Source organism: Dama dama, chromosome 11 (genome assembly GCF_033118175.1).
Source record: "Dama dama isolate Ldn47 chromosome 11, ASM3311817v1, whole genome shotgun sequence".
NCBI classification, from domain to species: Eukaryota; Metazoa; Chordata; class Mammalia; order Artiodactyla; family Cervidae; genus Dama; species Dama dama.
Genome location: NC_083691.1, coordinates 90,809,065 through 90,836,145, shown reverse-complemented (window position 1 = coordinate 90,836,145; position 27,081 = coordinate 90,809,065). Strand labels below are relative to the sequence as shown.

The 27,081-nt window shown below is 37.0% G+C and overlaps 1 protein-coding gene across 8 annotated transcripts in view; it reads left to right on the top strand.

The window, feature by feature from the left end:
* Positions 1 to 27,081, top strand: part of EXOC6B (exocyst complex component 6B) — a 662,376-nt gene that overhangs the window by 389,855 nt on the left and 245,440 nt on the right. For 6 of the 8 annotated variants that reach the window (XM_061155703.1, XM_061155701.1, XM_061155699.1 and 3 more), the window contains 2 exons: positions 12,164 to 12,298; positions 26,831 to 27,010. In XM_061155703.1, coding sequence (XP_061011686.1) covers positions 12,164 to 12,298; positions 26,831 to 27,010 — 315 coding nt within the window. The remainder of the gene's footprint in view (positions 1 to 12,163; positions 12,299 to 26,830; positions 27,011 to 27,081) is intronic. The other 2 variants (XM_061155706.1, XM_061155702.1) reach the window with 1 other exon arrangement.

Genomic DNA, 27,081 nt, shown 5'->3' with positions numbered 1-27,081 from the left:
AAAGGCAGAGGAACCAGCTGCCAACATCCACTGGATCATCGAAAAAGCAAGAGAGTTCCAGAAAAACATCTATTTCTGCTTTATTGACTATGCCAAAGCCTTTGACTGTGTGGATCACAAGAAACTGGAAAATTCTGAAAGAGATGGGAATACCAGACCACCTGACCTGCCTCTTGAGAAACCTGTATGCAGTTCAGGCAGCAACATTTAGAACTGGACATGGACCAACAGACTGGTTCCAAATAGGAAAAGCAGTATGTCAAGGCTGTATATTGTCACCCTGCTCATTTAACTTATATGCAGAGTACATCATGAGAAACGCTGGGCTGGAAGAAGCATAAGCTGGAATTAAGATTGCTGGGAGAAATATCAATAACCTCAGATATGCAGATGACACCACCCTTATGGCAGAAAGTGAAGAGGAACTAAAAAACCTCTTGATGAAAGTGAAAGAGGAGAGTGAAAAAGTTGGCTTAAAGCTCAACATTCAGAAAACTAAGATCATGGCATCTGGTCCCATCATTTCATGGGATATAGATGGGGAGACAGTGGAAACAGTGTCAGACTTTATTTTTTTGGGCTCCAAAATCACTGCAGATGGTGACTGCAGCCATGAAATTAAAAGACACTTACTCCTTGGAAGGAAAGTTATGACCAACCTAGATAGCATATTAAAAAGCAGAGACATTACTTTGCCAACAAAGGTCCGTCTGGTCAAAGGCTATGGTTTTTCCAGTGGTCGTATATGGATGTGAGAGTTGGACTGTGAAGAAAGCTGAGTGCCGAAAAATTGATGCTTTTGAACTGTGGTGTTGGAGAAGACTCTTGAGAGTCCCTTGGACTGCAAAGAGATCCAACCAGTCCATCCTAAAGGAGATCAGTCCTGGGTGTTGATTGGAAGGACTGATGTTGAAGCTGAAACTCCAGTACTTTGGCCACCTGATGCGAAGAGTTGACTCAATGGAAAAGACCCTGATGCTGGGAGGGCTTGGGGGCAGGAGGAGAAGGGGATGACAGAGGATGAGATGGCTGGATGGCATCACTTACTTGATGGGCATGAGTTTGAGTAAACTCCGGGAATTGATGATGGACAGGGAGACCTGGTGTGCTGTGATTCATGGGGTCGCAAAGAGTTGGACACGACTGAGTGACTGAACTGAACTGAACCATCCCTGTATACTTCCTTATCCTTGCTTCTACTAATAGTATCCCCAGTGCTTATTACCACCTTTTGTTGTTGTTATTCAGTTGACAAGTCATGTTCTGCTCTTTGCGACCCCATGGTTTGCTGGTTTCTCTGTCCTTTGCGATCTCCTAGAGTTTGCTCAAATTCAAGTCCATTGAATTAGTGATGCTATCTAACCATTTCATCCTGTTCCACTCTCTTCTACTTTTGCATTCAATCTTTTGCAGCATGAGGGTCTTTTCCAATGAATCAGCTCTTCACATCAGATGGCCAGAGTATTGGAGCTTCAGCTTCAGCATCAGTCCTTCCAAATGATTATTCAGGGTTGATTTCCATTAGGATTGACTGATTTGATCTCCTTGCAGTCCAGGGGACTCTCAAGAGTCCTCTCCAGCACTACAATTAGAAAACATCAATTCTTCAGCAGTGATCCTTCTTTATGTTCCTGCTCTCACATCCATACATGACTGCTGTAAAGACCACAGCTTTGACTGTATGGGCCTTTGTTGGCAGTAATAGCTCTGTTCTTTAATACAGTGTCTAAGTTTGTCATAGCTTTTCTTTCAAGTAGCAAGCATCTTAATTTCATGACTACAGTCACCATCTGCAGTGATTTTAGAGCCCAAGAAAATAAAATCTGTTACTGTTTCTACTTTTTCTTCTTGTATGTGCCATAAAGTGATGTTAGTTTTTGTAATGTTAATTTTCAAACCAACTTTTTCACTCTCCTCTTTTACCCTCATCAAGAGGCTCTTTAGTTCTTCTTCACTTTCTGCCACTAAAATGGTATCATCTGCATATCTGAGGTTGTTGATATTTCTCCTGGCAGTCTTGATTCCAGCTTTTGATTCATCTAGCTCAGCATTTCACATGTTGTACTCTGTATATACGTTAAATAATCAGGGTGACAATTTACAGCCTGATCGTACTTCTTTCACAATTTTGAACCAGTCCATTGTTTCATGTCTGGTTCTGTTACTTCTTGATTCACATATAGGTTTCTCAGGAGACAGATAAGGTGATCTAGTACTCCCATCTCTTGAAGAATTTTCAACAGTTTGTTGTTATCCACACAGTCAAGGGCCTTAGCATAGTCAATGAAGTAGAAGAAGATGTTTTCCTGGAACGGCTTGGCTTTCTCCAAGATCTAATGAATGTTGCAATTTGATCTCTCTTTCCTCTGACTCTTCAAAACCCAGCTTATACATCTGAAAGTTCTCAGTTCATGTACTGCTGAAGCCTAGCTTGAAGGATTTTCAACATAACCTTGCTAACATGTGAGATGAGCACAGTTGTAGTTGGGACATTCTTTGGCATTTCTCTTCTTGGGGATTGGAATGAAAACTGACCCTTTCCACGCCTGTGACCACTGCTGAATTTTCCAAATTTGCTGGCATATTGAGTACAGCACTTTAACAGCATCATCTATTAGGATTTTTAAATAGTTCAGCTGTGATTCAATCACCTCTAGCTTCCTCATAGTAATGCTTCCTAAGGCCCACTTGACTTCACACTACAAGATATCTGATTTTAGAAGAATGATCACACCGTGGTGATTATCTGAAATTATTCTGTGTTTTCTTGCCACCTCTTCTTAATTTCTTCTGCTTCTGTTAGGTCCTTATCAATTCTATTCTTTATCATGCTCATTCTTGCCTGAAATGTTCCCTTGATCTCTTCAGTGTTTTTAAGGAGATGTCTAGTCTTTGCCCTTTTATTGTTTTCCTTTGTTTCTTTGCATTGTTCATTTAAGGAGGTCTTCTTATCTCTCCTTGCTATTGTCTGGAACTCTGTATTCAGTTGGCTGTATCTTTCTCTTTCTCCTTTGCATTTCTCTTCTCTTCTTTCTTCAGCTATTTATAAAGCCTCCTTGGACAACCACTTTGATTTCTTTCATTTCTTTTTCTTTGGGATAGTTTTGGTCACTGCCCCCTGTACAGTATTACAAACCTCTATCCATTGTTCTTCACACACTCTGTCTACCCGATCTAATCCCTTGAATCTATTTGTCACCTCCACTGAACATAGCGTAAGAAATTTGATTTAGGTCATACCTGAGTGTCCTGGTGATTGTCCCTACTTTATTCAATTTAAGCCTGAATTTTGCAATAAAGAGCTCATCATATTAGCAGTAGTCAGCTATAGGTCTTAGTTTTGCTGACTGTATAGAGCATCTCCATCTTTGGCCTCAAGGAATATGATCAGTCTGATTTCAGTGTTGACCATCTAATGATGTCCATGGGGCTTCCCAGGTGGCTCTAGTGGTAAAGAGCCCCTCCTGCCAGTGTAGGAGGTGGAGGTTTGACTGCTGGGCTGGGAAGATCCCTTGGAGGAGGGCATGGCAACAAAGTCCAGTATTCTTGCCTGGAGAATTCCATGGACAGAGGACCCCGGCAGGCTACAGCCCATACGGTGGCAAAGTGTCTCACATGACTGAAGCAACTGAGCAGCAGAGCAGCCGTAATGTCCATGTGTAAGGTCATCTCTTTGGTTGTTGGGAAAGGTATTTGCTATGACCAGTGTATTCTCTTGTTTAAACTCTGTTAGCCTTTGCCCTGCTTCATTTCATATCCCAGACCAAACTTCCCGGTGGTTCCAGGTATCTTTTGATTTCCTACTTTTGTATTCTAATCCCCTATGATGAAAAGGACATCATTTTTGGTGTTAGTTCTAGAAAGTTGGTCCTCATAGAACTGGTCAGCTTCAGCTTCTTTGACATCAGTGGTTGATGCATAGACTTGGTTCGCTGTGATATTGAATGGTTTGCCTTGGAAATGAATTGAGATCATTCTTTCTTTTCAGGTTCCACCCAAGTACTGCATTTTGTACTTATTTGTGGACTATGAGGGCTACTGTACTCCTTCTAAGGGATTCTTGCCCATAGCAGTAGATATAATGAATTAAGTTGCTGGGGTCCAGCCTCGGCAGGATCCAGGGGATACCCTCGGGATGAACGGCGTCGGCGAGAGAAGACACGTGAGACCAGCCTTGATAGGGCCAAGTCTGCGATGGGGAGAGAGAGAGAGAGAGTGACCAGACGGGGGGTGCAGAGTCTGGCAATGCTTTATTTTTTACCGTGGCTTTTATACCCTAAGTTAGTACATTTCTAAGGGGAAGATAGTTTAACATTGCATCAGCTTGTTCTTCACAAAACCAGGGTGTTTTCTGCATGCTTCTTTGTTTATGAGGGTCTTGTACATTATCTTCTGGCCTTGGGGCCTATTGACATTTTATGACCTAGGTGAATGCAAAGCTGTTTTCTGTAATCTATTCTTTAATGAACACACAGGTCAGTCCTTTTGCAGAAGTTATCAGTTAAATTTATCTAAAAGGTTTACCACACAAAGACTCTGCAGCTCCAGTGAGGCAGCCCCTGTTTAGCATTCCTGGTTAAAATTAACAATTCTAAACTCTTATTTTTCTAAATCTTTAACTATAACCACTTTTAGAATAATATTTTATGTTCTCTAATAGGGCTTCCTCACCCCCGAAGGGCTCTGTGCCTATTAGGGCCTTTATGTGATCAGGTTCTTTATGCTGTTTATGATTAAGGTGTTGTGAGCAGTCATGTGCATTAGTACGCATTTGCCAAGCAGGCTAGAATGCCAGCAAAGGGGTCTAAATGGAAACACTCCTTTCATCCTGGATAATCTTATAGGATACCACTGTCCGGCGGACATATTAATTAAAGTTCTAAGTTGATTCTGTTTGGAAAGAGATCGGGGAAGGCCTTCTACCCGTGTCACAGAAATTAGGGAGTAGTCTAATATAGCAAGCATCAGAAAGACAGAGATCATCTTTAAGGTGAGCGCCGGGGCAGCTTTTTGAAATCCCTGAAATCCTGATCTGCCTTGCTTGTCAGGTCTCCTCCTCACGACCTTGTCATGGGTGGGATCTCGTGTGCTGGCTCCCGGCACCTGTCCATTTTAGTTCACTCATTCCTGGATATTCTGTCTTGCCATCTCCTGCTTCACCATATCCAATTTACCTTGATTCATGGACTTAACATTACAGGTTCCTATGCAATATTGTTCTTTACAACATTGAATTTACTTTCACCATCAGGTACAACCATAAGTGCTAATCGTTTCCACTTTGTCCCAGCTGCTGCATTCTTTCTGGAGCTATTAGTTATTGCCGTCTGCTCTTCCCCAATAGTATATTGGACACCTTTCTACTTGGAGGGCTCATCTTCCAGTGCCCTATTTTTTGCCTTTTCATACTGTTCGTGGGGTTTTCCAAGCAAGAATACTGAACTGGGTTGCCATTTCATCTTCCAGTGGACCACAAATTGTCGTAACTCTTCACTATGACCCATCCATCTTGGGTGGCCCTGTATTGCATGGCTCAAAGCTTCATTGAGTTATGCAAGCCTCTTTGCCATGACAAGGCTATGATCCATGCAGGTTTTACAATGAATGAAAGGATACTCTGCTTCTTTATGAAGAATGTAATGATAGAAAGGCTTAAAATATAAATTAGACATAAAAGAATTTATTTATTACACATGACAGCAATATACCTTCACTTAAATTTCTTCTCAAATATTATTTCCTTAAAGAGGGCTCTTGACCACCCTATCTCCAAGTAGCTCAGATAGATTAATACCATCCCCTTGTACCTGCTTTTTCTCTCTTCTATTCCCAGTGCTTACTACCACCTGCTGTTATGCTATGTGTTTATATGTTTATGCATTTACTATAATCTCCATGAAACCAAGGACTTTGTCTTGTGTATAATTATGTACAACCCTATCCCAGTTCCTGGGCATATAGGAATTGTTAAGTAATGAAAGAGAGAAGAAGGGGGAAAAAAAAGTAGATAGGTAGGTTTTCAGTGTAAAGTTAAAGAAATTTAGAGGGGTTGGTAGTTATACCATATGGAACACATATTTTTATGGTTATAATCATGCCCCAGGGGACCTGAATAAATGACCAATGCTTTGCATTCTCCTTTTCTTTTTAATATAGTTTAGATTGATGACCATGTGGTTCTGTCCTATGTTATCTCCCACGTTATCATTTGTTTCCATTCCCTATTGTTAATAGCAATGATATTGGTAATATTATGTTAAAACATTGTATACAGAAGTTTTTCAAATATAAGCTTTGTATTAGTCCTTTGAATTCAAAACCAGTAATTCCAAGTATTTTAATAGTTTAGGTATTTACCACAGAGATGGTATAAAATGGGTAGCTGACACAGCTTTTTATACCCTTGCTGAGGTGAAATGGAGATAAAATTCCTTGAAGTCTTAGGGATAGCTTATATTTGTGAATGAGAAATAAGACTGTTATTTAGTTTTTAATCTTTTCTATCAGTAGTTGAGAGGCATTGGTGGGTAGAAACAGTAATTTTCTTGGCTTGGATTAGTCCATTTGAAACTTCAGTATACTAAATTATCTGTTTTGGGGGACATGGTAATGTAATACATCCTAATATAAGTAGATGTGTATACTTCAGAAGTAACTTATAATCAGGAATGGAAACCTCTTCTTGGAATTTAAGGCTTAGTTTTGAACTGTTAAAGATTATGAAGACATTTTCTTTCCTGGAGTTTGTCAGGAATATGAATACCTATCTGTGATCATAGTTCGGCCTCTGCTGTGGTGTTTGGAGCAAAATTGAAAAAGTGATGCCTACAGACTACTCTGTGCCTTCTTTATTAGATTCTCTCTGATTTTAGGAAGGAAAGATTTCCCCCCGACCCCAACCCGCCCAAAAAAAAAAAAAAAAAAAAAAAAAATGTCCTGTTTCTTAATGGTTTTTCGTCTAAGTAACTTTTGTCATTTAGTTGTGAGAGGTGTTTATTTGCTTTTTGGTGGTTTTTTTTTTTTTTTGTACAGTTTTCATAGAACTCCACTTTATATGAGATATAACCAATATCTTAATACAGTGTTAGTTCCATATTCTGGAAACAATAGGACAGTTTAGATTGCTGCAGTGATATATTTTTAAAAGAGAGTGGGTAGTATGGGTTAAAAATATCAAAGGAGCTCAAACTCTGATGGAAGTTGATATAAGAAATTGCTTCATTTCACCCTTAAGTTCAAAATAACTCCCAAAGCATCTGGCTTCACATTTGTAAATGCCCTTTTAAGGATTTTGGTTAGCTGTCATTCAGGAGTAGAGATCACTTAGACCCATTAACAGACAGATATTCCCTTTGAAAATGACATGGTATCTACTGTAATCCTAGAGTGTTTTAATAGTCTCTTCTATGCTCAGCAATGAAACATTTCAAAAGTGACTGACAGCCAATTGATGTAATTCATGGTGATCTTTTGTGTTGACAGATCTTTAAAAAGTCATGGGAAATTACTACTGTACCCAGTGAAGCCGCCTCCTTTTTTTAAAAACTGTCAATATCCTGCAAAACATGACAATTTTGTCTTTGACTGCCGCTGTTTTTTATTTCTATAATATGACACGATTTCTCCTTATTATTAGGATTTCTTTTGATAGATAGAATGTGTTCCCTATTGGTAATGCTCATTTTAAAATAGAAAATTTTTGGTTCCCCAAATTAACTCTCTTACTTTTCTAGCTTCCACATCAAGACAACCTTTCCAGTAGCCACATTCCCACTCATGAAGAAGAATGATTTAATGTATAAAATTAAAAATTTTAAACTGATTTTAGTCCTTCTCTGAAGAAGAAACACATTGAAAGGAAGAGGGTGAGAAATCACTTATTTTTGTGGGTGTTTTTCCCTAAAGCACTCTAAAGTTAAATAGCTGATGTTTTGGGTAATTTTATAGGTGACAGAATTTTCTTCCAAAATTCAAACTATCGAATGGATGGAAAGGACCTGGATGTGTGCTAAGTTGCTTCACTCGTGTCTGATTCTTTGAGACCCCATGGACTGTAGCCCACCAGGCTTCTCTGTCCTTGGGGATTCTCCAGGCAAGAATACTGGAGTGGGTTGTCATGCCGTACTACAGGGTGTCTTCCTGACACAAGGATTGAACCCATGTCCCTTATGTCTCCTGCATTGGCAGTCGTGTTCTTTACCACTACCCCCACCTGGGAAGCCCAACCCTGGGATCGAACCCAGGTCTTCCACATTGCAGGCAGATTCTTTACTATCTGAGCCACCAGGGAAGCCCAGAAAGAGCCTAATGATTAATATGAACTTGTCTGATGAATTGTGGGAAATAGTGCAAAGACTTAGTCCCATTGTTGCCCTAACTTTTCTTTCTTGGAACTGGGTCTTTTATCTTTGCCATTATGTTTCAAAAGTAGCTGTTTTTGGCTGATCCTTAGGGGGTAGAAGTTACCTTTTTCCTTACTTGAATCTGTGACTAAAGCATTATGAGTTGACATGTATTTTTGGAGAATTAATCGTGTATTTGGCCTTGTGCTGTGTGCTGTTTGAGGAGGTTGTTGTTCAGTCGCTGAGTCATGTCCTACTCTTTGAGACTGCTTGGACTGCAACACACCAGGCTTCCTGTCCTTCACTATCTCTTGGAATTTGTTCAGATTTGGGTCTGTTGAATCAGTGATGCTATCTAACCATCTCACTCTCTACCGCCCCCTTCTGTTTTGCCTTCAAGCTTTACCAGCAGCAGGGTCTTTTCCAATGAGCAGGTTTTTCAATCAGGTGGCTGTAGTATTGGAGCTTCATCTTCAGCATGAGTCCTTCCAATGAATAGAATGTTCAGCATTGATTTTCAGGACTGATTGGTTTGATCTCCTTGCTGTCCTAAGGACTCTCAAGAATCCTCTCCAGCACCACAATTAGAAAGCATCAATTCTTCAGCCTTCTTTATGGTCCAACTTTCACATCCGTATATGACTACTGGAAAAACCATAGCTTTGGCTATATGGACCTTTGTCAGCAAAGTGACGTCTCTGCTTTTGAATACACTGTCTAGGTTTATCATTGGTTTCCTTCTAAAGAACAAGCGTCTTTTAATTTCATAGCTGCAATCACTGTCCGCTGTGATTTTGGAGTCCAAGAAAATAAAAACTGTCACTTTTTCCTCTTCTATTTGACATGAAGTGATGGGATGGGATGCCATGATCTTAGTTCTTTGAATGTTAAGTTTTAAGCCAGCTTTTTCACTCTTCTCTTTTATCTTCATCAAGAGGCTCTTTAGTTCCTCTTCACTTTCTGCCATTAGAGTGTTATCATTGGCATATCTGAGGTTATTGATATTTCTCTCGGCAGTCTTCATTCTAGCTTGTGTTTCATCCAGCTGGGCATTTCTCATGATGTACTCTGCACATAAGTTAAATAAGCAAGGTGACAATACATAGCCTTGACATACTCCTTTCCCAGTTTTAAACCAGTCTGTTGTTCTGTCCCTGGTTCTAACTGTTCTTTCTTGACCTGTATACAAGTTTCTCAGGAGACAGGTAAGGTGGTCTGGTACTCACATCTCTAAGAATTTTCCAAAATTTGTTGTGATCCACACAATCAAAGTCTTTAGTATAGTATTTCTGATTATGGTCCTATTAATAATTTAATTTAATATTCCACAGCTTAATGCAGTCACTTTTACCGAAGTACAATTCCATCTTTTAAACATTGTTTTGGAATATCATTTGATTTTAAAAATGTGTAGTACCTCCCTTCATCTTTAACTCCAATTTTCCCCTTCTGTCATCTACTCAGTCTTCTCTGGATTATTATCTCACTAGACTGAAAGAAGATACAAGTTCTTTCATAGCCTTAAACACCAAAACTCCCTTGCCTACCACAACCCCACACCTAGACATATTCTTGTGAAAATGAAAAGTTAAAGATGTTGAAAAGAAAGGTAAAAAAGGGTTCCGTTTTACTTTCTTTTTGTGTTTCTTTTTGGCTCAGGAATGTGAATAGTTTTTTATAGTTGAAATACATAGTAGGTATCAGTCATTAAAAAATTCAACTTAATTTTTTACATGCGGTAGAATCAAAGCATGGAGATGTATAGTTGATGTCAGCCCCTGAATCTGATAGTTCAGCCTAATATACATAACAATGTAGTACTCTGGGGCTGCAGTCTTAGCTTATGCTAAGAGGCACTGTCTGAAATCATTAAGATGAGACCATAGTTTGAAGGTTGATGACTTGGATTTGAATCCCAGTTTAATTTCATTTTTTGTTTCTCTTACTGTAGAATGGAAGTAATAATTATGCCCACTTAACTTACCTCTTCAGGTTGCTAGGAGGGTGATGTAAGAAAATGAACTGTGAAGTGGTTTAGAAAGTTTAATTCTACTGACAACAGTTTTCTTCCTTATCCTGCTCTCGAAGAAATTTGCAGATGGCTTTTTATCTTACCAGTACTGCCTTCTTTAAGGATCTCTTCTGTAAGAAAAGGAAAATAATATTAACAAAAGAATACTTAGTCTTCATAATAAGTGTGAGTTAGAAATTATTATTAATATTTTACAAGTAAATAAATAGGCTTAGAGAAGACAAGAAACTTTGTCAGTATCAATAATTTGTAAGTAGTTGCTGCCTGGTTTCTCTGACTCCCGTGCTCATGTTTTTTTTTTCATAGAAACTGATGTAGTTTGTTTATATACTGCAACTGTTCCAAAATTCCTATGTTCATTGTGCCTTATTTTGAAACTTACTGTCATTTCAGTCATTCTTGTTCTTTTAATGGGAGTTTATTTTATTCATTTGACAATTATTTATTTCCAGGTTGTATGCTAAATACTATCAGTTTTTTATCTTAGCCTTGAAAGAGATGGGACTAGCAAACCACCTGATCTGCCTCTTGAGAAACCTGTATGCAGGTCAGGAAGCAACAGTTAGAACTGAACATGGAACAATAAGACTGGTTCCAAATAGGAAAAGGAGTACGTCGAAGCTGTATATTGTCACCCTGCTTTTTTAACTTATATGCAGAGTACATCATGAGAAACGCTGGGCTGGAGGAAGCACAAGCTGGAATCAAGATTGCCGGGAGAGATATCAATAACCTCAGATATGCAGATGACACCACCCTTATGGCAGAAAGTGAAGAAGAACTAAAGAGCCTCTTGATGAAAGTAAAAGAGGAGAGTGAAAAAGTTGGCTTAAAGCTCAACATTCAGAAAACTAAGATCATGGCATCTGGTCCCATCACTTCATGGGAAATAGATGGGGAAACAGTGGAAACAGTGGCTGACTTTATTTTGGGGGGCTCCAAAACCACTGCAGATGGTGATTGCAGCCATGAAATTAAAAGACGCTTACTCCTTGGAAGGAAAGTTATGACCAACCTAGCAGCATATTGAAAAGCAGAGACATTACTTTGTCAACAAAGGTCCGTCTGGTCAAGGCTATGGTTTTTCCACTGGTCATGTATAGATGTGAGAGTTGGACTGTGAAGAAAGCTGAGCGCCGAAGAATTGATGCTTTTGAACTGTGGTGTTGGAGGAGACTCTTGAGAGTCCCTTGGACTGCAAGGAGATCCAAACAAATCCAAGCAAATCAGTCCTGGGTGTTCACTGGAAGGAGTTGTGTTGAAGCTGAAACTCCAGAACTTGGTCACCTGATGTGAAGAGCTGACTCATTTGAAAAGACCCTTATGCTGGGAAAGATAGAGGGCAGGAGGAGAAGGGGATGACAATGGATGAGATGGTTGGATGGCATCACTGATTCAATGGACGTGGGTTTGGGTGGACTCAGGGAGTTGGTGATGGACAGGGAGGCCTGGCGTGCTGCGGTTCATGGGGTCGCAAAGAGTCGGACACGACTGAGCGACTGAACTGAAACTGAACTTAGTCTTTATTTTGAACCAAAGATACGAGTTTAAAATAGTGACATTTACTCCTATAGTAGGGGGAATGCCAGATTCTTTGTCAGGGAAGTCAGGGAAGTCTTCATAGAGGAAGTGATACCTAATCCTGTGCTTTCACAATAACTTTTGTAGAATACAGATGGCCTCTGCCATTATATGCCTTTTGTTTTTCTTGTACCAGCAGATTCATAATGAGCCATGCATCCAAGGTTAAATAGTCAAATGACCCTTACATGTTCTTGTTATTTTCTAGCTTGTCCAGATTATTATCAATACAACACACTTGGAGAAATCCTGTAAGTACTTGGAAGAATTTATCACCAATATCACTAATGTCCTTCCAGAGACAGTGCACACTACCAAGCTGTACGGCACCACGACTTTTAAGGTGAGGAAGCCCTGCAGTGTCCAGAAGTGCTTCTGGTGTGCCGGGGCATCATAGCTAACCTGGCTCTGTTTGGCCCATAAGTCACGCATGGTCTTGAGAGTAAGTCCTTACTATTTCCTTAGGGAAACAAATACCAGTGCTTATTTTGGGGTGTTTAAAAAGGGTCTATAGTTGTATTCACTGAATCTTCCTTGTATTTCATACATAACAATGACTGTTTTCCTCTATTGACTGCCTGGCATTCAAGAAGTCTTAAGTTTGGTCTAGGAAATGGTGGTGATAGCTGAAATCAACAGCAATTAAAATTTAAATTTAGCCATCTTCTCTTCTCTGTGTCCTATTTTGAGTCTTTTTTTTTTTTAAGCCTTACTAGAACATGTATGTTTTAGGATTCTGTTGTTATTCTTATTATTTGATGATTTCAGTTTTGGAGCAAGTATATGTTTTGAAATCCAGAAGTTGATATGAATTAGATATGAAGTTATAGAGTTGAAATTTTGTTCTTTTTTTCTCTTTATTGGTACCTTCCCTTGAGAATAGATTTAAGAGTACAAATCAAATTTGATTCAAGTTGCTTATTATATTTTATGAGATATAAAAATTGTTGGTATGATCTACTTTTTTTCTAAGAAAAAAGATGTGAAAGAACCTGTCCAAAGCAATCTTGAGAGAGAAGAACAAAGCTAGAAGAGTTACACGGTCTGATTTCAAAATGTATTATAAAGCTATAGTGATCAGAATGGTATGGTATTGACATAAAAACAGAGATACAGATCAATGGAACAGATTGCAGAGCCCAGAAATAAACATGCATGTATGGTCAATTAATTTAATACAAAATGGCCAAGAATGTATAATGAGGAAAGGATGGTCTTTTCAATAAAAGTAAATGAAAACCACAGTGTGACAATGCATCACACATGTTAGAATAGCTATCAGTAAAAATACAAGAGATGATAAATACTGGCAAGGATATGGAGTAAAGGGAACACGTGTACACTGTTGGTGGGAATGTAAATTGGTATAGCCACTATGGAAAACAGTGTGGAGGTTCCTCAAGAGATTACAAATAGAGCTTGTAATCTCTTGAAGAACCATATGACCTGGCAATTCTGCTTCTGGGTGTGTATTCAAAGAAATTGGAAAATTGTATTTCAGAGTTATATATAGTTTCATGTTCATTGCAGGAATAATCACAATAGCCACGATATGGAAACAGTCTTCAGATAAGTGGATAAAGAAATGTTATATATATATGTATACACATGCACACACATATATTCTCTGTATATATATTGATATCTATATGTGTATATATATATGAATATTATTCAGTTATGAAAAATAAGGACATCCTACCATTTGTGATAATGTAGATGGGAATTATGCTAAGGAAAATAAGCCACACCGAGAAGGACAATTACTGCCTTTATATGTAGAATATTTTTTAAAAAATTAGTAGAAAAGTGGTTGCCAGGTACTAGAAGAGTGGATTAGGCAATAGAGAGAAGTTGGTAAGGAAGAACAGACTTTCAGCTTTAAGAGGAAAAAGAGCTAAGGAGCTAATGTAAATCATAGTTTCTGTAGTTGATAGTACTGTATTTATAATAGGTGCTAAGAAAATAGAACTTAAATGTTCTTATAGAAAAAAAGGTAGTATGTGAGGTGATGAATGTGTTAAATAACTAGATGATGGAAAAGAAATCCTCTCACAATATATATGCATATTCAGTTCAGTTCAGTTCAACCACTCAGTCGTGTCTGACTCTTTAGGACGCAGCACGCCAGGCCTCCCTGTCCATCACCAACTCCTGGAGTTTACTCAAACTCATGCCCATCGAGTCGGTGATGCCATCCAGCCATCTCATTCACTGTCGTCCCCTTCTCCTCCTGCCCCCAACCACTCCCAGCATCAGGGTCTTTTCCAACGAGTCAACTCTTCGCATATTAGGTCACCACAATGTATAGTTTTAAATATCTTATGATTTTGTTTTCAGTGAAGCTGAAAAAAAGGAATAAATGGGATGTGTAACAACCGATGTATTCTTTCTCTATGTTTATCATTACATTGACTGCTAGATGAGTTATACATTTATGATGTGACCTTGGATTATTTCAAATTATCTATAAAATTACTTACAATAGAATTCATTATACATGATTTATATTTGTAGCTTGTAAACTTTTCAATAATGTCTCATTGTATTAATATTGATTCTCTTTTAGTGAGGGATAGACTTATTTTATAGAGAGGCCCCAAGTATTAATATGAAAATATGATAAGAGATTTAAGAGTTTCAGGATGACTTTCCTTAGGTAATTTAATAGGAATTATAAGTCTTCTTAAATATTATCATTGTTATGGAACGTGGGTAATAATTTTATCAAAAAGTATTTCTACATGTGGAATCCAAAACTTATCCATGAAAGAAAATGAAGTAGGGACTTACAGTTGAGTGTTGAATAGAAAATAGGAGAGAGAATGTGATGTGCATTTTTAGTTGTTTACCCTATGTATGTAATATAATTACATACATATGTATGTATGAATATGTAATATGTACTACTATTCTTCCTCTAATCCATTTTAATTTTCTTATTTCAAGGGCTTTTCAAATTATGGTTAGAAATACTCCCAGAGGATGACTTATGTATTTTGCTGTTGTTCCAGCATTAAAATTGCTGAGGGAAAATTAAAGGCAGACAGGAAGGCATAGAGGTTGAGCAGCCAGTTAAATACTTAGTAAAGGAGAATTTCTGGAGACCACTAAAGGTCATGTTGACAGTGCTTATTGGAAACACTGATTTCTTTTTTTTTTTTTTTTTGTTGGAAACACTGATTTCTTAAAACACATTGAAAGTTTATTTTTACCAGGACTGGTTCAAAGCAGCTAACCCAGAACTCAGTATAAACATGGCAATTATAAGAGCTTCATATTGTGTATTTTCCTAAGCTACTGTTTCCAGAAAACTTCCCCTTGCAGATGGAAACCTTAATGCTGAAAATGGGGCAAAAATAATCAGAAGGTCTTCAAGGTATTTTCTTGCAGAGTTCCTTCTTGTTTTTACCATATGTGACCTAATCAAGCTGATATTCTTAGCTTTCCTTGTTTATAAGAATTGCCTCACTCACTTACAAAATAAAATGAAGGTATTTTACATCATAAACATTGCCTGTGTACCTACTATTAAATAAGGTGGAGTTTGGGGTAGAAGAAGAGAAAATACTTAGTTCTTTAGTTTAGAGTTTATAATCTATAGGGAAGACAGTCACTATAAATTCTGTAAAGAACTGTGCAAAACAAAATGCTAGAATAATACAATAAATACATTAAACTTCTCCCTTATTCTAAAAGTTTTTATAAAGCATCTGTTACATACCAGGCAGTAAACCAGTCTCCTGGCTTTACATAGCTTATATTCTAGTGATGATAGATGACACACAAACAAAAAATTTAATATAATATCACGTAGTGTTAAGAACTAGAAAGAAAAAGAAATGACTTGAATGAAATTAGAAATTGAATCACTTGGATTTCTGATAGATAAGCAATCTAGTCAGAGCTAGGTCTTCCTAGGTGGCTCTAGTGGTAAAGAACCCACCTGCCAAAGCAAGAGATGTAGGAGACGTGGGTTGCGAAGATCCCCTGGAGGAGGGCATGGTGACCCACTCCAGTGTTCTTGCCTGGAGTATCCCATGGACAGAGGAACCTGTCAGGCTGCAATTCATAGGGTCTCAAAGAGGCAGACAAGACTGAAGTGACTTAGCAGGCACTCATGCATGCATGTCAGAAGCTACAGTATAGTAGAAGGTATTACGTATTCAAGGTGGTCAGTATGCAAGGGGTCAGTCTGGCAATGCTGTATGTATCATTTGTGGTAGGAATTGTAAGAGACAAGATTGTTAGGACTCATATGATTTCTGGATTTTAGGCCACAGTAAGTATTTTTTATTTTTTTGAAATGAAATGTGAGGCCATAAGAAGACTGGAAATGGTGGTGATAACCTGATTTTATAATGGGTAACACTGGTTGCAATGTGGAAAATATAGGATAGGTCAATAAGAGTGGAAGAAGGAGCCCTATTTGAAGGTCATTACAGTAGTCTAGGTAAGAGAGACCGATCATTTGGATTATAGTGGCAGGGATAGAAATGTAAAGAAATATTTTTGAAGGTAGAGATGGCCAGTTTTACTGCTAGATTGGGTATGAGGTTATAAGAGAAAGCATGGAGTCAAAAATTATTCCAAGATATTTAAACTAAGCAAACTAGATGAGTGGTGATGCTATTACCTAAGATAGGGAACAGCAAGAAAATAACAGGTTTGGAGAGTAGCAGTAGAATCAAGATTTCCATTTTTAATATATTATGTTTGAAGTATGTAGTGTCATTTATCATAGAGATATTAAATTGACAGGATAAAGTCATAGTTGTACATAAAACTTTAAAACTCATATATATATATAAAGATGGTATTTAATACCATGGGGCTGGCTTTCTGCTGGGAATTGAATATAGATAGAGAAAAACTGAAGAACAGGGAAGCCTGCAGTCCATGGGGTCGCAAAGAGTCAGACTCTTGCTAAGTCAGACTTAGCAACTGAATAGCAACAATCAAAGAAAAGGTATGAGGTTTGAGCTCTAAGGAAAATCAACTTTGACATATCTAGAAGAGGTGAGTGGTACTTATCCCAGCTATGAAACCTTCAAGGAGGACTTACCAGAAAAGACTCAGTAGGAGGTGTCCAACAGGAGTATCTTTGGACCTGCGGAAGGCATCCAGAGAAAGGATGAGGAGGGAATAAGGGACATTTTTAGGTGAGGCAACTTCATGTACAAAGATGAAATAATGAAATAAAATTGTACATGTTATGTGTCAAATAAGAGTAGTAATGACTTATACAAGTAGCTAAATAAAAATTTGTGAAGTACTTTGCTTTATAATGATAGATAATTTGGATTTCATCCTAATAAAGTCTTTGAGAGACTTTAAGCAAGGATATGTCACAATTTAAAAAAGTATTGTTTATTTTGCTTAATTAGAAGAAAGGGAAAGGACACTTCCCTGGTGGTCCAATTGTTAGGAGCCCTCCTTGCAGTGCAGGGAATGCAAATTCGATCCCTGGTTGGGGAACTGGGGTCCTCTATGCCTCGGAGCAACTAAGCTAGCTCCATGCACCACAATTAAGACCTGAGTCAGCCAAATAAATAAATGAATGTTAAAAAAAAAAAAAAAAAGGAAGGAAGGAAAGAAGGAGACAGGAAGGAAGGATTGAAAAAAGGATGAAGAGCAGAAAGGAAAGGAGAAAAGGAAAAAAAAGGAAGGAATAAATCACAATTACTTGAAATTCATAATCAGAAGAAATGAAATATATCCCCAGAATATGTTGTATAACTCTTTGCTAATAAATTTCTAGATCTAGTAGAAAATGTGTGATTAATAAATGATATAAGAAAATACAGAAGATTGGCATAACTATGAAAGAAATGAAAATATTGTTAAGTATTACTTGAAAACAGGAAGGAGTCACATAATTTTATAAGTTAATTCATTTATGCTTTCATGAAACAGATTACTTCTGTATAATTTAAAATACTCTAGATTATAGAGAAAAAAGGAAAATATCTTGGTTAATTTTTGTGATGTCAATTTAACAATGATTCAAAAACTAGAGAAACCACAAAAAGCCGAGAACAATTAAAGACAAATATTATGTGAAAATCATAAATAATAAAATATCAAAATCTGGAACTGTATAGAAAATACAGATAAACTAAGGTTATGAATGCAATGATGATTAGAACTAGAAAATTGTATAAAATTATTCACTACTGTAATAGGTCAACTGAGAAAAAAGGCATGAGTACTTAAAGAGGTATTTATTAATATAGAAGACAGATTTTATGCTCTTGGGCTCCAGAATCACTGCAGGTGGTGACTGCAGCCATGAAATTAAAAGACCCTTGCTCCTTAGAAGGAAAGTTATGACAAATCTAGACATCATACTAAAAAGCAGAGACATCACTTTGCCGACAAAGATCCATATGGTCAAAGCTATGGTTTTTCCAGCAGTCATGTACAGATATGAGAGTTGGATCATAAAGAAGGCTTAGCACCAAAGAATTGATCCTTTCAAATTATGGTGCCAAAGAAGACTTTTGAGAGTCCCTTGGATTCAAGGAGATCAAACCTGTCAATCCTAAAAGGAATTAACCCTGAATATTTGTTGGATGGACAGGCGCTGAAGCTAAGGCTCCAGAACTTTGGCTGCCTGATGTGAGAAGCCAACTCATTGGAAAAGACTCTGGTGCTAAGAAAGATTAAAGGCTAAAGAAGGGGCGACAGAGGATGAGATGGTTAGATCGCAGTACCAACTCAACGGGCTTGAATTTGACCAAACACTGAAACAAAGTGGAGGACAGAGGAACCTGGCTCACTGCAGTCTATGTGGTTGCCAAGAGTCAGACATGACCTAGCAACTGAACAATAACAACAGCATATATAAGACCATATCTCTTCCTGGTAAAATCTCTTAGTAAACCCCTCTATCAGCAATTGACAGATAGGTAACTATCAGAAAGTTAGTAAGGCTGTAGTTTAACTGAATGGTGCTATCAATCAGCTGGATCAAATTGACATTTATAGAATATTTCATCTAATAACAGCATAATACATATTCTTCTCAAAACTCATAAGAACATTCACCAACACAGATTATGTTCTGGGTATTAAAACACATCTTAAAAATTTTAAAGAATAAAAATCATATGAATCTTGCTCTCAGACCAAATGGTATTAAACCCTAGAAATAAATAATAGAAAGGTAGCTAGAAAATCCCCAGATATTTGGAGATGAACCTACACACCAGAAAAACACATAGGTCCAAAAATTTTTTTTTTCAAGAGAGATTAAGAAGGACTTCAGACTACATTGTATGATCCCCATGGACTGTAGCCTGTCAGGTTCCTCTGACCAAGAAATTCTCCAGGCAGGAATACTGGAGTGGGTAGCCATTCCCTTCTCCAGGGATCTTCCCAAGCCAGCTATCGAAACGCAGATCCTACATTGCAGGCGTCTCTTTACCATCTGAGCCACCAGGGAAGCACAAAATAAAGTGTAACTTATTAAAATCTGTGGCATCAGTGAAAGCACTGCTGATAGGGAAATTTACAGCATTAATCACATAAATCAGAAAATAAGAAATTTCAAAATCAATAGTCTAAGCTTCTGCTTTAGGAAACTAGGGAAGGAAGAACTAATTAAATCCGAAATAGCTAGAAGAAAAGAAACTTAGAATAGAAATCGTTGAAAACAGAAAGGCAAAGGAGATAATCAATGAAATCAAATACAGATTTTTAGAAACATCAATAAAATTGATATACTTTGAGTTAGGCTGACCAATAGTAAAAGAGAGAAGACACAAATTATTAATATCACAAATAAAAAAGGGGCCATCACTAGTGATTCAGTGGATTAACAAGGGCATATTATGAACAACTCTGTACCCACAAATTGACAGTCTACATAAATTGAACAAATTATTTCAAAAACACAATTTACCAAAACTCAAAAAATGATGGTCTAAGTACCCTTATATCTATTGAAGAAATTGAATCAATAGTTAATGGCTTTTCAAAATAGAAAGCAGTAGGCCCAGTTGAAAGAAGGTATAGAAAACACAAATAAATGAAAAGATATTCCATGTTCACTGATTGGAAGAATTAATATTGTTATCAATAAAAAATCCAAACTACCCAAAGTGATCTGCAGATTCAGTGCAATCCCTATCAAAATAATTATTTTTAATAGTATGATATTTTTATAGAAACTTAAAAATCAATATTAAAATCTGTATGAAAGTGCAATAAACTCTGGAAATTCAAAACAATCATGAGGAAGAACAAAGCTGGAAGAATCACACTTCATGATTTCAAATTATATTATAAAGCGATTGTAATCTAAACAATATGGTATTGGTATAAAAGCAGACATATTTATCAATGAAACAGGTTGGAGATCCCATACATATATGGTTGAGTGATTTATGATAGAAGGGCCAAGAATATGGCCCTATCCAGGTAAAACTGGATAGTCATATGCAAAAAGAATGAAACCACCTCTATTTTATATCATAGACACAGATTGACTCAAAATGGATTATAAACTTGAATGTAAGACTGAATCCACAACACTCCTAGAAGAAAACTTAGTAACTTCTTTGACATTGATATAGGAAGTGATTTTTTGGAATTGACAACAAAAGGAAAGCCAATAAAATACAAAATAAACAAGTGAGACTTCATCAAATTAAGAGCTTTCTGCATGAACTTATTTACAAAACAGGAACTAGAGCCACAGACATTGAAAACAAACTTATGATACGAAAGGGGAAAGGGGCTGGGGGAGTTATAAATTAGGAGTTTGGGATTAGTAGATACAAACTGCAATATATAAAATAGATAAATAACAAGGTCCTACTGCATAGCACAGGAAACTATATTCAGTATCTTGGAATAAACCATATGGAAAGGAATATATATGTGTGTGTGTGTAAAGACACACACATATTTGGCTGAATCACTTTACATAAGAAACTAACATAACACTGTAAATCAACTTTCTTTTTATTAAAATAAAAAAACATAGATGACAAATGTTGCCAAAATTTGGAGAAGAGGGAACCCTTGTATAATGTTGGTGGGCATGAAAGCTGATACTGCCACTGTGGAAAACAATATGGAAGTTTCTCAAAAAATTAAAAACAGAGCTACTGTATGATCCAGCAAGTCTACTTCTTAGTGTCTTTTCAAAGGAATCAAAATCATTATCTTGAAGAGTTATGTGTACTCTCAAGTTCATTATAACATTAACTAAAATAGTCAAGATTGGAAACAACCTAAGTGTGTAACGGATGAATGGCTAAATTACACACACACCATACACACAATGGAATATTACTCAGCTATAAAATAAAAGGGAGTACTGATCACTTGCAAAACATGGAGGAACCTGGAAGGTATTATGCTAAGTGAAATAAATCAGATAGGGAAGGACAAAAACTTCATGGTATCATTTATATGTAGAATCGAGTTCACGTAGAAATAGAGAATAGAAAAATGATAGCCAGGACTGTTGGGTGATGGAAGTAGAGGTTGATAAAAGAATATAAACTTTCAATTGAAAGATGAATAGTTTGAGCACCTAGTGTATAACAATGTGAGTGTAGTTGATTGCACTGTATTGTAGTAATGGTAATTGCTAAAAGAATAGGGGCTTCCAGATGATGCTAGTGGTAAAGAACTCACCTGCCAATGCAAGAGTCATGAGTCAAGAGTTAGATCCCTGGGTGGGGAATATCTCCTGAAGGAGGGCATGGCAATCCACCCCAGTATTCTTTGCTTGGAGAATCCCATGAACAGAGGAGTCTGGCGGGCTATGGTCCATAGGGTCACAAAGAGTCAGACATGACTGAAGTGACTTAGCATGCACACATGCTATGAGAGTAGAACTGAAATGTTCTTACAGAAAAAAAGTAAACATGTAAGGTGATGGATGTGTTAATTAACTTGATGTGGGGAATCTTTTTGCAGTGTGTCCCTGTATTTAATTATTATGTAGTGCATTTTAAATATCTTGCAACTTCTCAATTATATCCTAATTAAGCTGAAAGAATTCTACCTAATATTTAAGGGTGAAATTTCACCCCTTCTTTATGATATTTTCTAGAAAGTAGAAGCAGAGGAAATACTGCCTAACTCATTGTAGGCATCATGTGTGCCCAGTTGCTCAGTCATGTCCAACTTTTTATGACTGTAGCCTGCCAGGCTCCTCTGTCCATGGGATTATTCTGGTAAGAGTACTGGAGTAGGTTGCTGTTTCCTTCTCCAGGGGATCTTTCTGACCCAGGGATCGAACCCACATCTCCTGCGGCTCCTGCATTGGCAGGTGAATTCTTTCCCACTGAGCCACCTGGGAAGCCCTAATTCATTGTATAAGTTCAGTATTATCCTAATATCAATCAGACATTGTATGAGAGGAAAACCACAGAACAGTAGTTCTCATGAACATTGATGTAAAATCCTCAACAAAACATTATTAAATTGAATCCAATGATATATCAGAATTATACATGACAGCCAAGTGGGATTTATTCTAGGTCTTTGAGACTTATTCAGCATCAGAAATCAAGTAATGTATTCATCACATCAATGGGCTGTATACAGAAGAACAATTAGATTAATAGAATCATATCAGTAAATGTAGAAAATGTGTTGACAGAATCCAACAACTATTCATGATAAAACATCTGAGCTAACTTTAATAGGGGCGGGGGCGGGGGGGATTTCCTCAACTTGATAGAGAACATCTGCATGAGTCCTACAAATAACATCATACCTGCTGGTAAGAAACTAGAAGCTTTCCTGTTAAAATCATGAAAAAAGAAGGCAAGGCTGTTCTTTTGTGCCATTCTTCTTCAATGCTCAGTAAGCCTTGATATCGAAGATGTACAGATTGGGATGTTGCTGTTTAGTCACAGGGTCCAACTCTGTGACCCCATGGACTGTCACCCACCAGGCTCCTCTGTCCATGGATTTCCCAGGCAAGAATACTGGAATGGGTTGCCATTTCCTTCTCCAGGGGATCTTCCAAACCAGGAATCGAAGCTGCATCTCTTGCCTTGGCAGGCGGGTTGTTTACTACTGAGCCACCAGGGAAGCCCCTTACAGATTGGGAAGATAGAAATAAAGCTGATCTCGGTTACAGATGATATAATTGACAAAGTAGAAAATATAAAAGGATTATATAGTAGTATATAAAGACTACTGGGAGTAATAAAAGACTGTAACAAGGTTCAGATTATAAAAGTGATATGCAAAAGTCATTTGGTCTGTCTTTGTATCAGTAATGAATAACGAGTTTGTAATTGAAAATGCAATACTATTTACATTAACATTGAAGTAGGATAGAAATATGTGTAAATCTAACAAAATAAACAGTATCTATATGAGGAAATCTTTAAAACCCTGATACAAAGTAGTCAAAAAAGTAAGATCTAAATAAATGGAGATATTTATTTTATAAATATTCATGGATAAGTAGATTTAGTATTTTATGAGTATGTCAGTTCTTTTCAACTTAATCTAAAGATTCAATCCCAGTCCAAATTCCAGCAAATATCATTTTGTGGATATTGACAGATTGTTTCTGAATTTTATATGGAAATGCAAAACACCCAGTACAGCCAACCCAATATTGACAGATTTACTGTAAAGTTACAGTAACAAGATGATGTGATAATGGTATTAAAAAAAAAAAAATTCAGTCAAGGGAACAAAATAGGTAGCCCAGAAATAGATTCACACAAATATAACCAATTGATTGTTGACATGGAGTAAAGTCAGTTTAATGGAGAAATGAAAGGCTTTTCCATAAATGGTTTTGAAACAACTTGTCATCCACATGCAAAAGAAGAAGAAAGAAATCTCGACACAGGTGTTACTCATCAAAATTGAGTTAAAATTTTGATGGTTTTTCTCCTGAAATTTTTAAAAAATTTGATTGGAGGATGATTTCCTTGTAAAATGTATTGTTTTCCGCTGTACAGCGATGTGAATCAGCTCTAAGTATACATATATATCACCTGTCTCTTGAAAAAAAAATTTTTTTCAGTTTGAATTAAACTCAAGAAAATTTGAGTTAATTGAGTTAAAGATGAACACAAAAGGGATCACAGACTTATAGGTAAAACACAACACAGTGAAACTCCTAGAAGATAATATAAGGGAAAATGTTGGTGACCTTGAGTTTGACTGTGAAACTCTTAAGGTGTAACAACCAAAACATGATCCATCAAAGAGAATACTAAGATGAACTTCATTAAAATGAAAAACTGCTGCTGTAGAAAAGACACTGTTAAGAAAAGACAATCAGAAAATATTTGTAAAAGTCATATCTAATAAAGGACTTAGATCCAAAAAAAAAAAAAAACTGGTAAAGCTCAACAATAACCAAATTTAAAACTGGGTTTAATATGGGTTCACTCTAAAAATGGGCGAAAGATCTGAACAGATATCACACCAGAGCCTGGAAAGGGTATTATAAATTAAAACAATGGTTAGATACCATCTACAGTTCTTAAAATGACTGAAACCCGAAATGGTGACAACAGCCGCTGGGGCAATAGCAGCTTTCTCATTCATTGCTGGTGGGAATGCAAAGTTCAGTTCAGTTGCTCAGTCGTGTCTGACTCTTTGCAACCCCGTGCACTGCAGCAGGCCAGGCTTCCCTGTCCATCACCAACTCCCAGAGCTTGCTCAGACTCATGTCCATTGAGTTGGTGATGCCATCCAGCTGTCTCCTCCGGTAATGCAAAATGGTAATGTTATTTTGGAAGACAGTTTGTCAGTTTCTTACAAGGCTAAACAGAAATAGTCTTACTATGCAAGTCATCAATCATGTTCCTTGGTAAGGGGTGAATTGAAGTCTTAATCCACACGAAAACTTACACGTGAATGGCCACAGCAGCATTGCTCATAATTGCCTGCACTTGAAAACTACCAAGATGTCCTTCAGTAGGTGAATGAATAGACAAACTGTGATGCATCCTGACAATGGAACATTTTTCAGTGATGAAAAGGAGTGAACTATCAAGCCATAGACGACCTGGAGGAAAATTAACTGCACATTGCTAAGTAAAATAAGGCAATTTGAAAAGCTACATACATGATTCTAAGTATAAGACACTCAAGAAAGTTAAAATTTCGGAGAAAGTAAAATGATCAATTATTTCCAAGATATGGGGGATAAACAAGGTAGGGATAGTCAGAGCATAGTGGATTTTTAGGGCAAGAAAACTCTTCTGTATGATTCTGACTGTAACGGTGAATACATGGCATTATCCATTTGTAAGTACCCATAGGACTGTACAACATGAATAGTAAAACCTGATGCAAACTATAGACTTTAGTTAATAATAAAATATCAATATTGGTTCATCTGTCGTAACAAATGTTCCACACTAACTCAAGTGTTTTTTTAAATAGGCGAAACAGTAGGAGGGAGACAGGGGTGCAGTATCTGTAAATGCTCCGTACTTTCTGCTCAAATTTTCTTCAAGCCAAAATTTCTAGAAAATAATGTTTATTAAAAAAAATTTAGTAAAATGGGAATTCAAGGATCATATTAGATTATCATACAAGTAAGTAAATAAGCAAGTAATCAGAGAAATCTTCTTCTGACTGTTCATATAAGTAAACATAGTCAATGCCTATATCAGAGTATGTAAATACCTTGCAAAATTATGCAAGTATTAAAAAGATGAAAATGGAGAAGAGGTTATGAATTAGTGTACAATTTGGAGGCTAGAATTTATAGGACATAGTGACCGACTATGGAAGAATCAGTGGAATCTAATATGTTGCTTAGATCTCTGCCTTGAACTGAAATGAACAGACAAGAGTAGGAATTATAGTTCTTCAAGTCCTGGACCTAGAATAATATTTAAAGTTTCTGTGAACCATAATGCAGGAAACAATCAGATATATATGTGTCTTTAACAAGAATGGGTTTGGACAGAGATAGTGAAAGGCATAGGAGGTGATGAAATCACTCAGCAAAAGTGAGAGGATTAGAGGCCAGAAAAGTAAAAGAAAAACTATGTCCTGAAAGCCAAAAAAGGAACAGGGTTATAGCAGAGAATGTTTAACAGAGGAAGGTCAAGTAAGATCAGCCTGAAAAATGAATATTAGATATGGTAGCCTGGCGAATTACCCTGGACCAATCTATGTTGATGGATTGTTAGCATTTCAGTTTAGACTGTTTTGCCCTAAAAATGTTTTTCTTAGAGCTTTAGTTCCATGACACTTCTTAGCACCTTTTATATGCCACTGTACATCACAACTCTTTTAAATAGGGTTTCTCAAACTTACTTGATTTAGGAACATTTTTTTGCTATTGTTTAAGCACTTTTTAGGACTATTGTTAATTAGTCCTGAAATTGATAATTTTTGGAAATGTGTGCCCATCTTTGAAGAAACTTCATTGTAAAGAATCTAGAAAGATGGGATAGTAACTAATGGAAACAAACAGCATTAAATTTGGAACTTCAGGAAACCCATGATAAGGAAAGTGAAGATACTAGCAATTTTAAGAGAGGTTGGTATTGTCAGGAGGGAGGATCTTGGAATCCCAGAAGAAAAGAGAACAGGATCCTGAGAATGAGTATAGTTTTGATAGTTTGTTTGATAGATGGTTGAGTGTAGTTGGATGGATAAGAAAGTAAAAAGGATGCAGATAGCTGAGGGCAGTGAAGGCAATTTCTTATTTGGTGAATCTAAATAATAGCTTGTCTTGTAGACACAAAATAGAAAAGATTCTACTGAGCTTTTGGAAAAAAGAAAAATTAATGGAGACTGTAATATTACTTGATATTCTCAATTATGTTACTTAGTTTGAGATGTTTCCAAGCAGAAATTTCTGCTTTGTTTGTAATGCAATTCTGAATGATTATTAAAATTTCATATCTCATAGGATGCCAGACATGCAGCTGAAGAAGAGATTTACACCAACTTAAATCAGAAGATTGACCAGTTCCTACAGCTGGCTGACTATGACTGGATGACAGGAGATTTGGGCAGCAAAGCCAGTGATTATCTAGTGGATCTCATTGCCTTTCTACGTAGCACCTTTGCTGTGTTCACACACCTTCCTGTAAGTGACAGTTGCTTTTATTTTGTCCGTCATATAGAAAAAAGATTTCTTAAAATCTAGGTTGGTGAAAG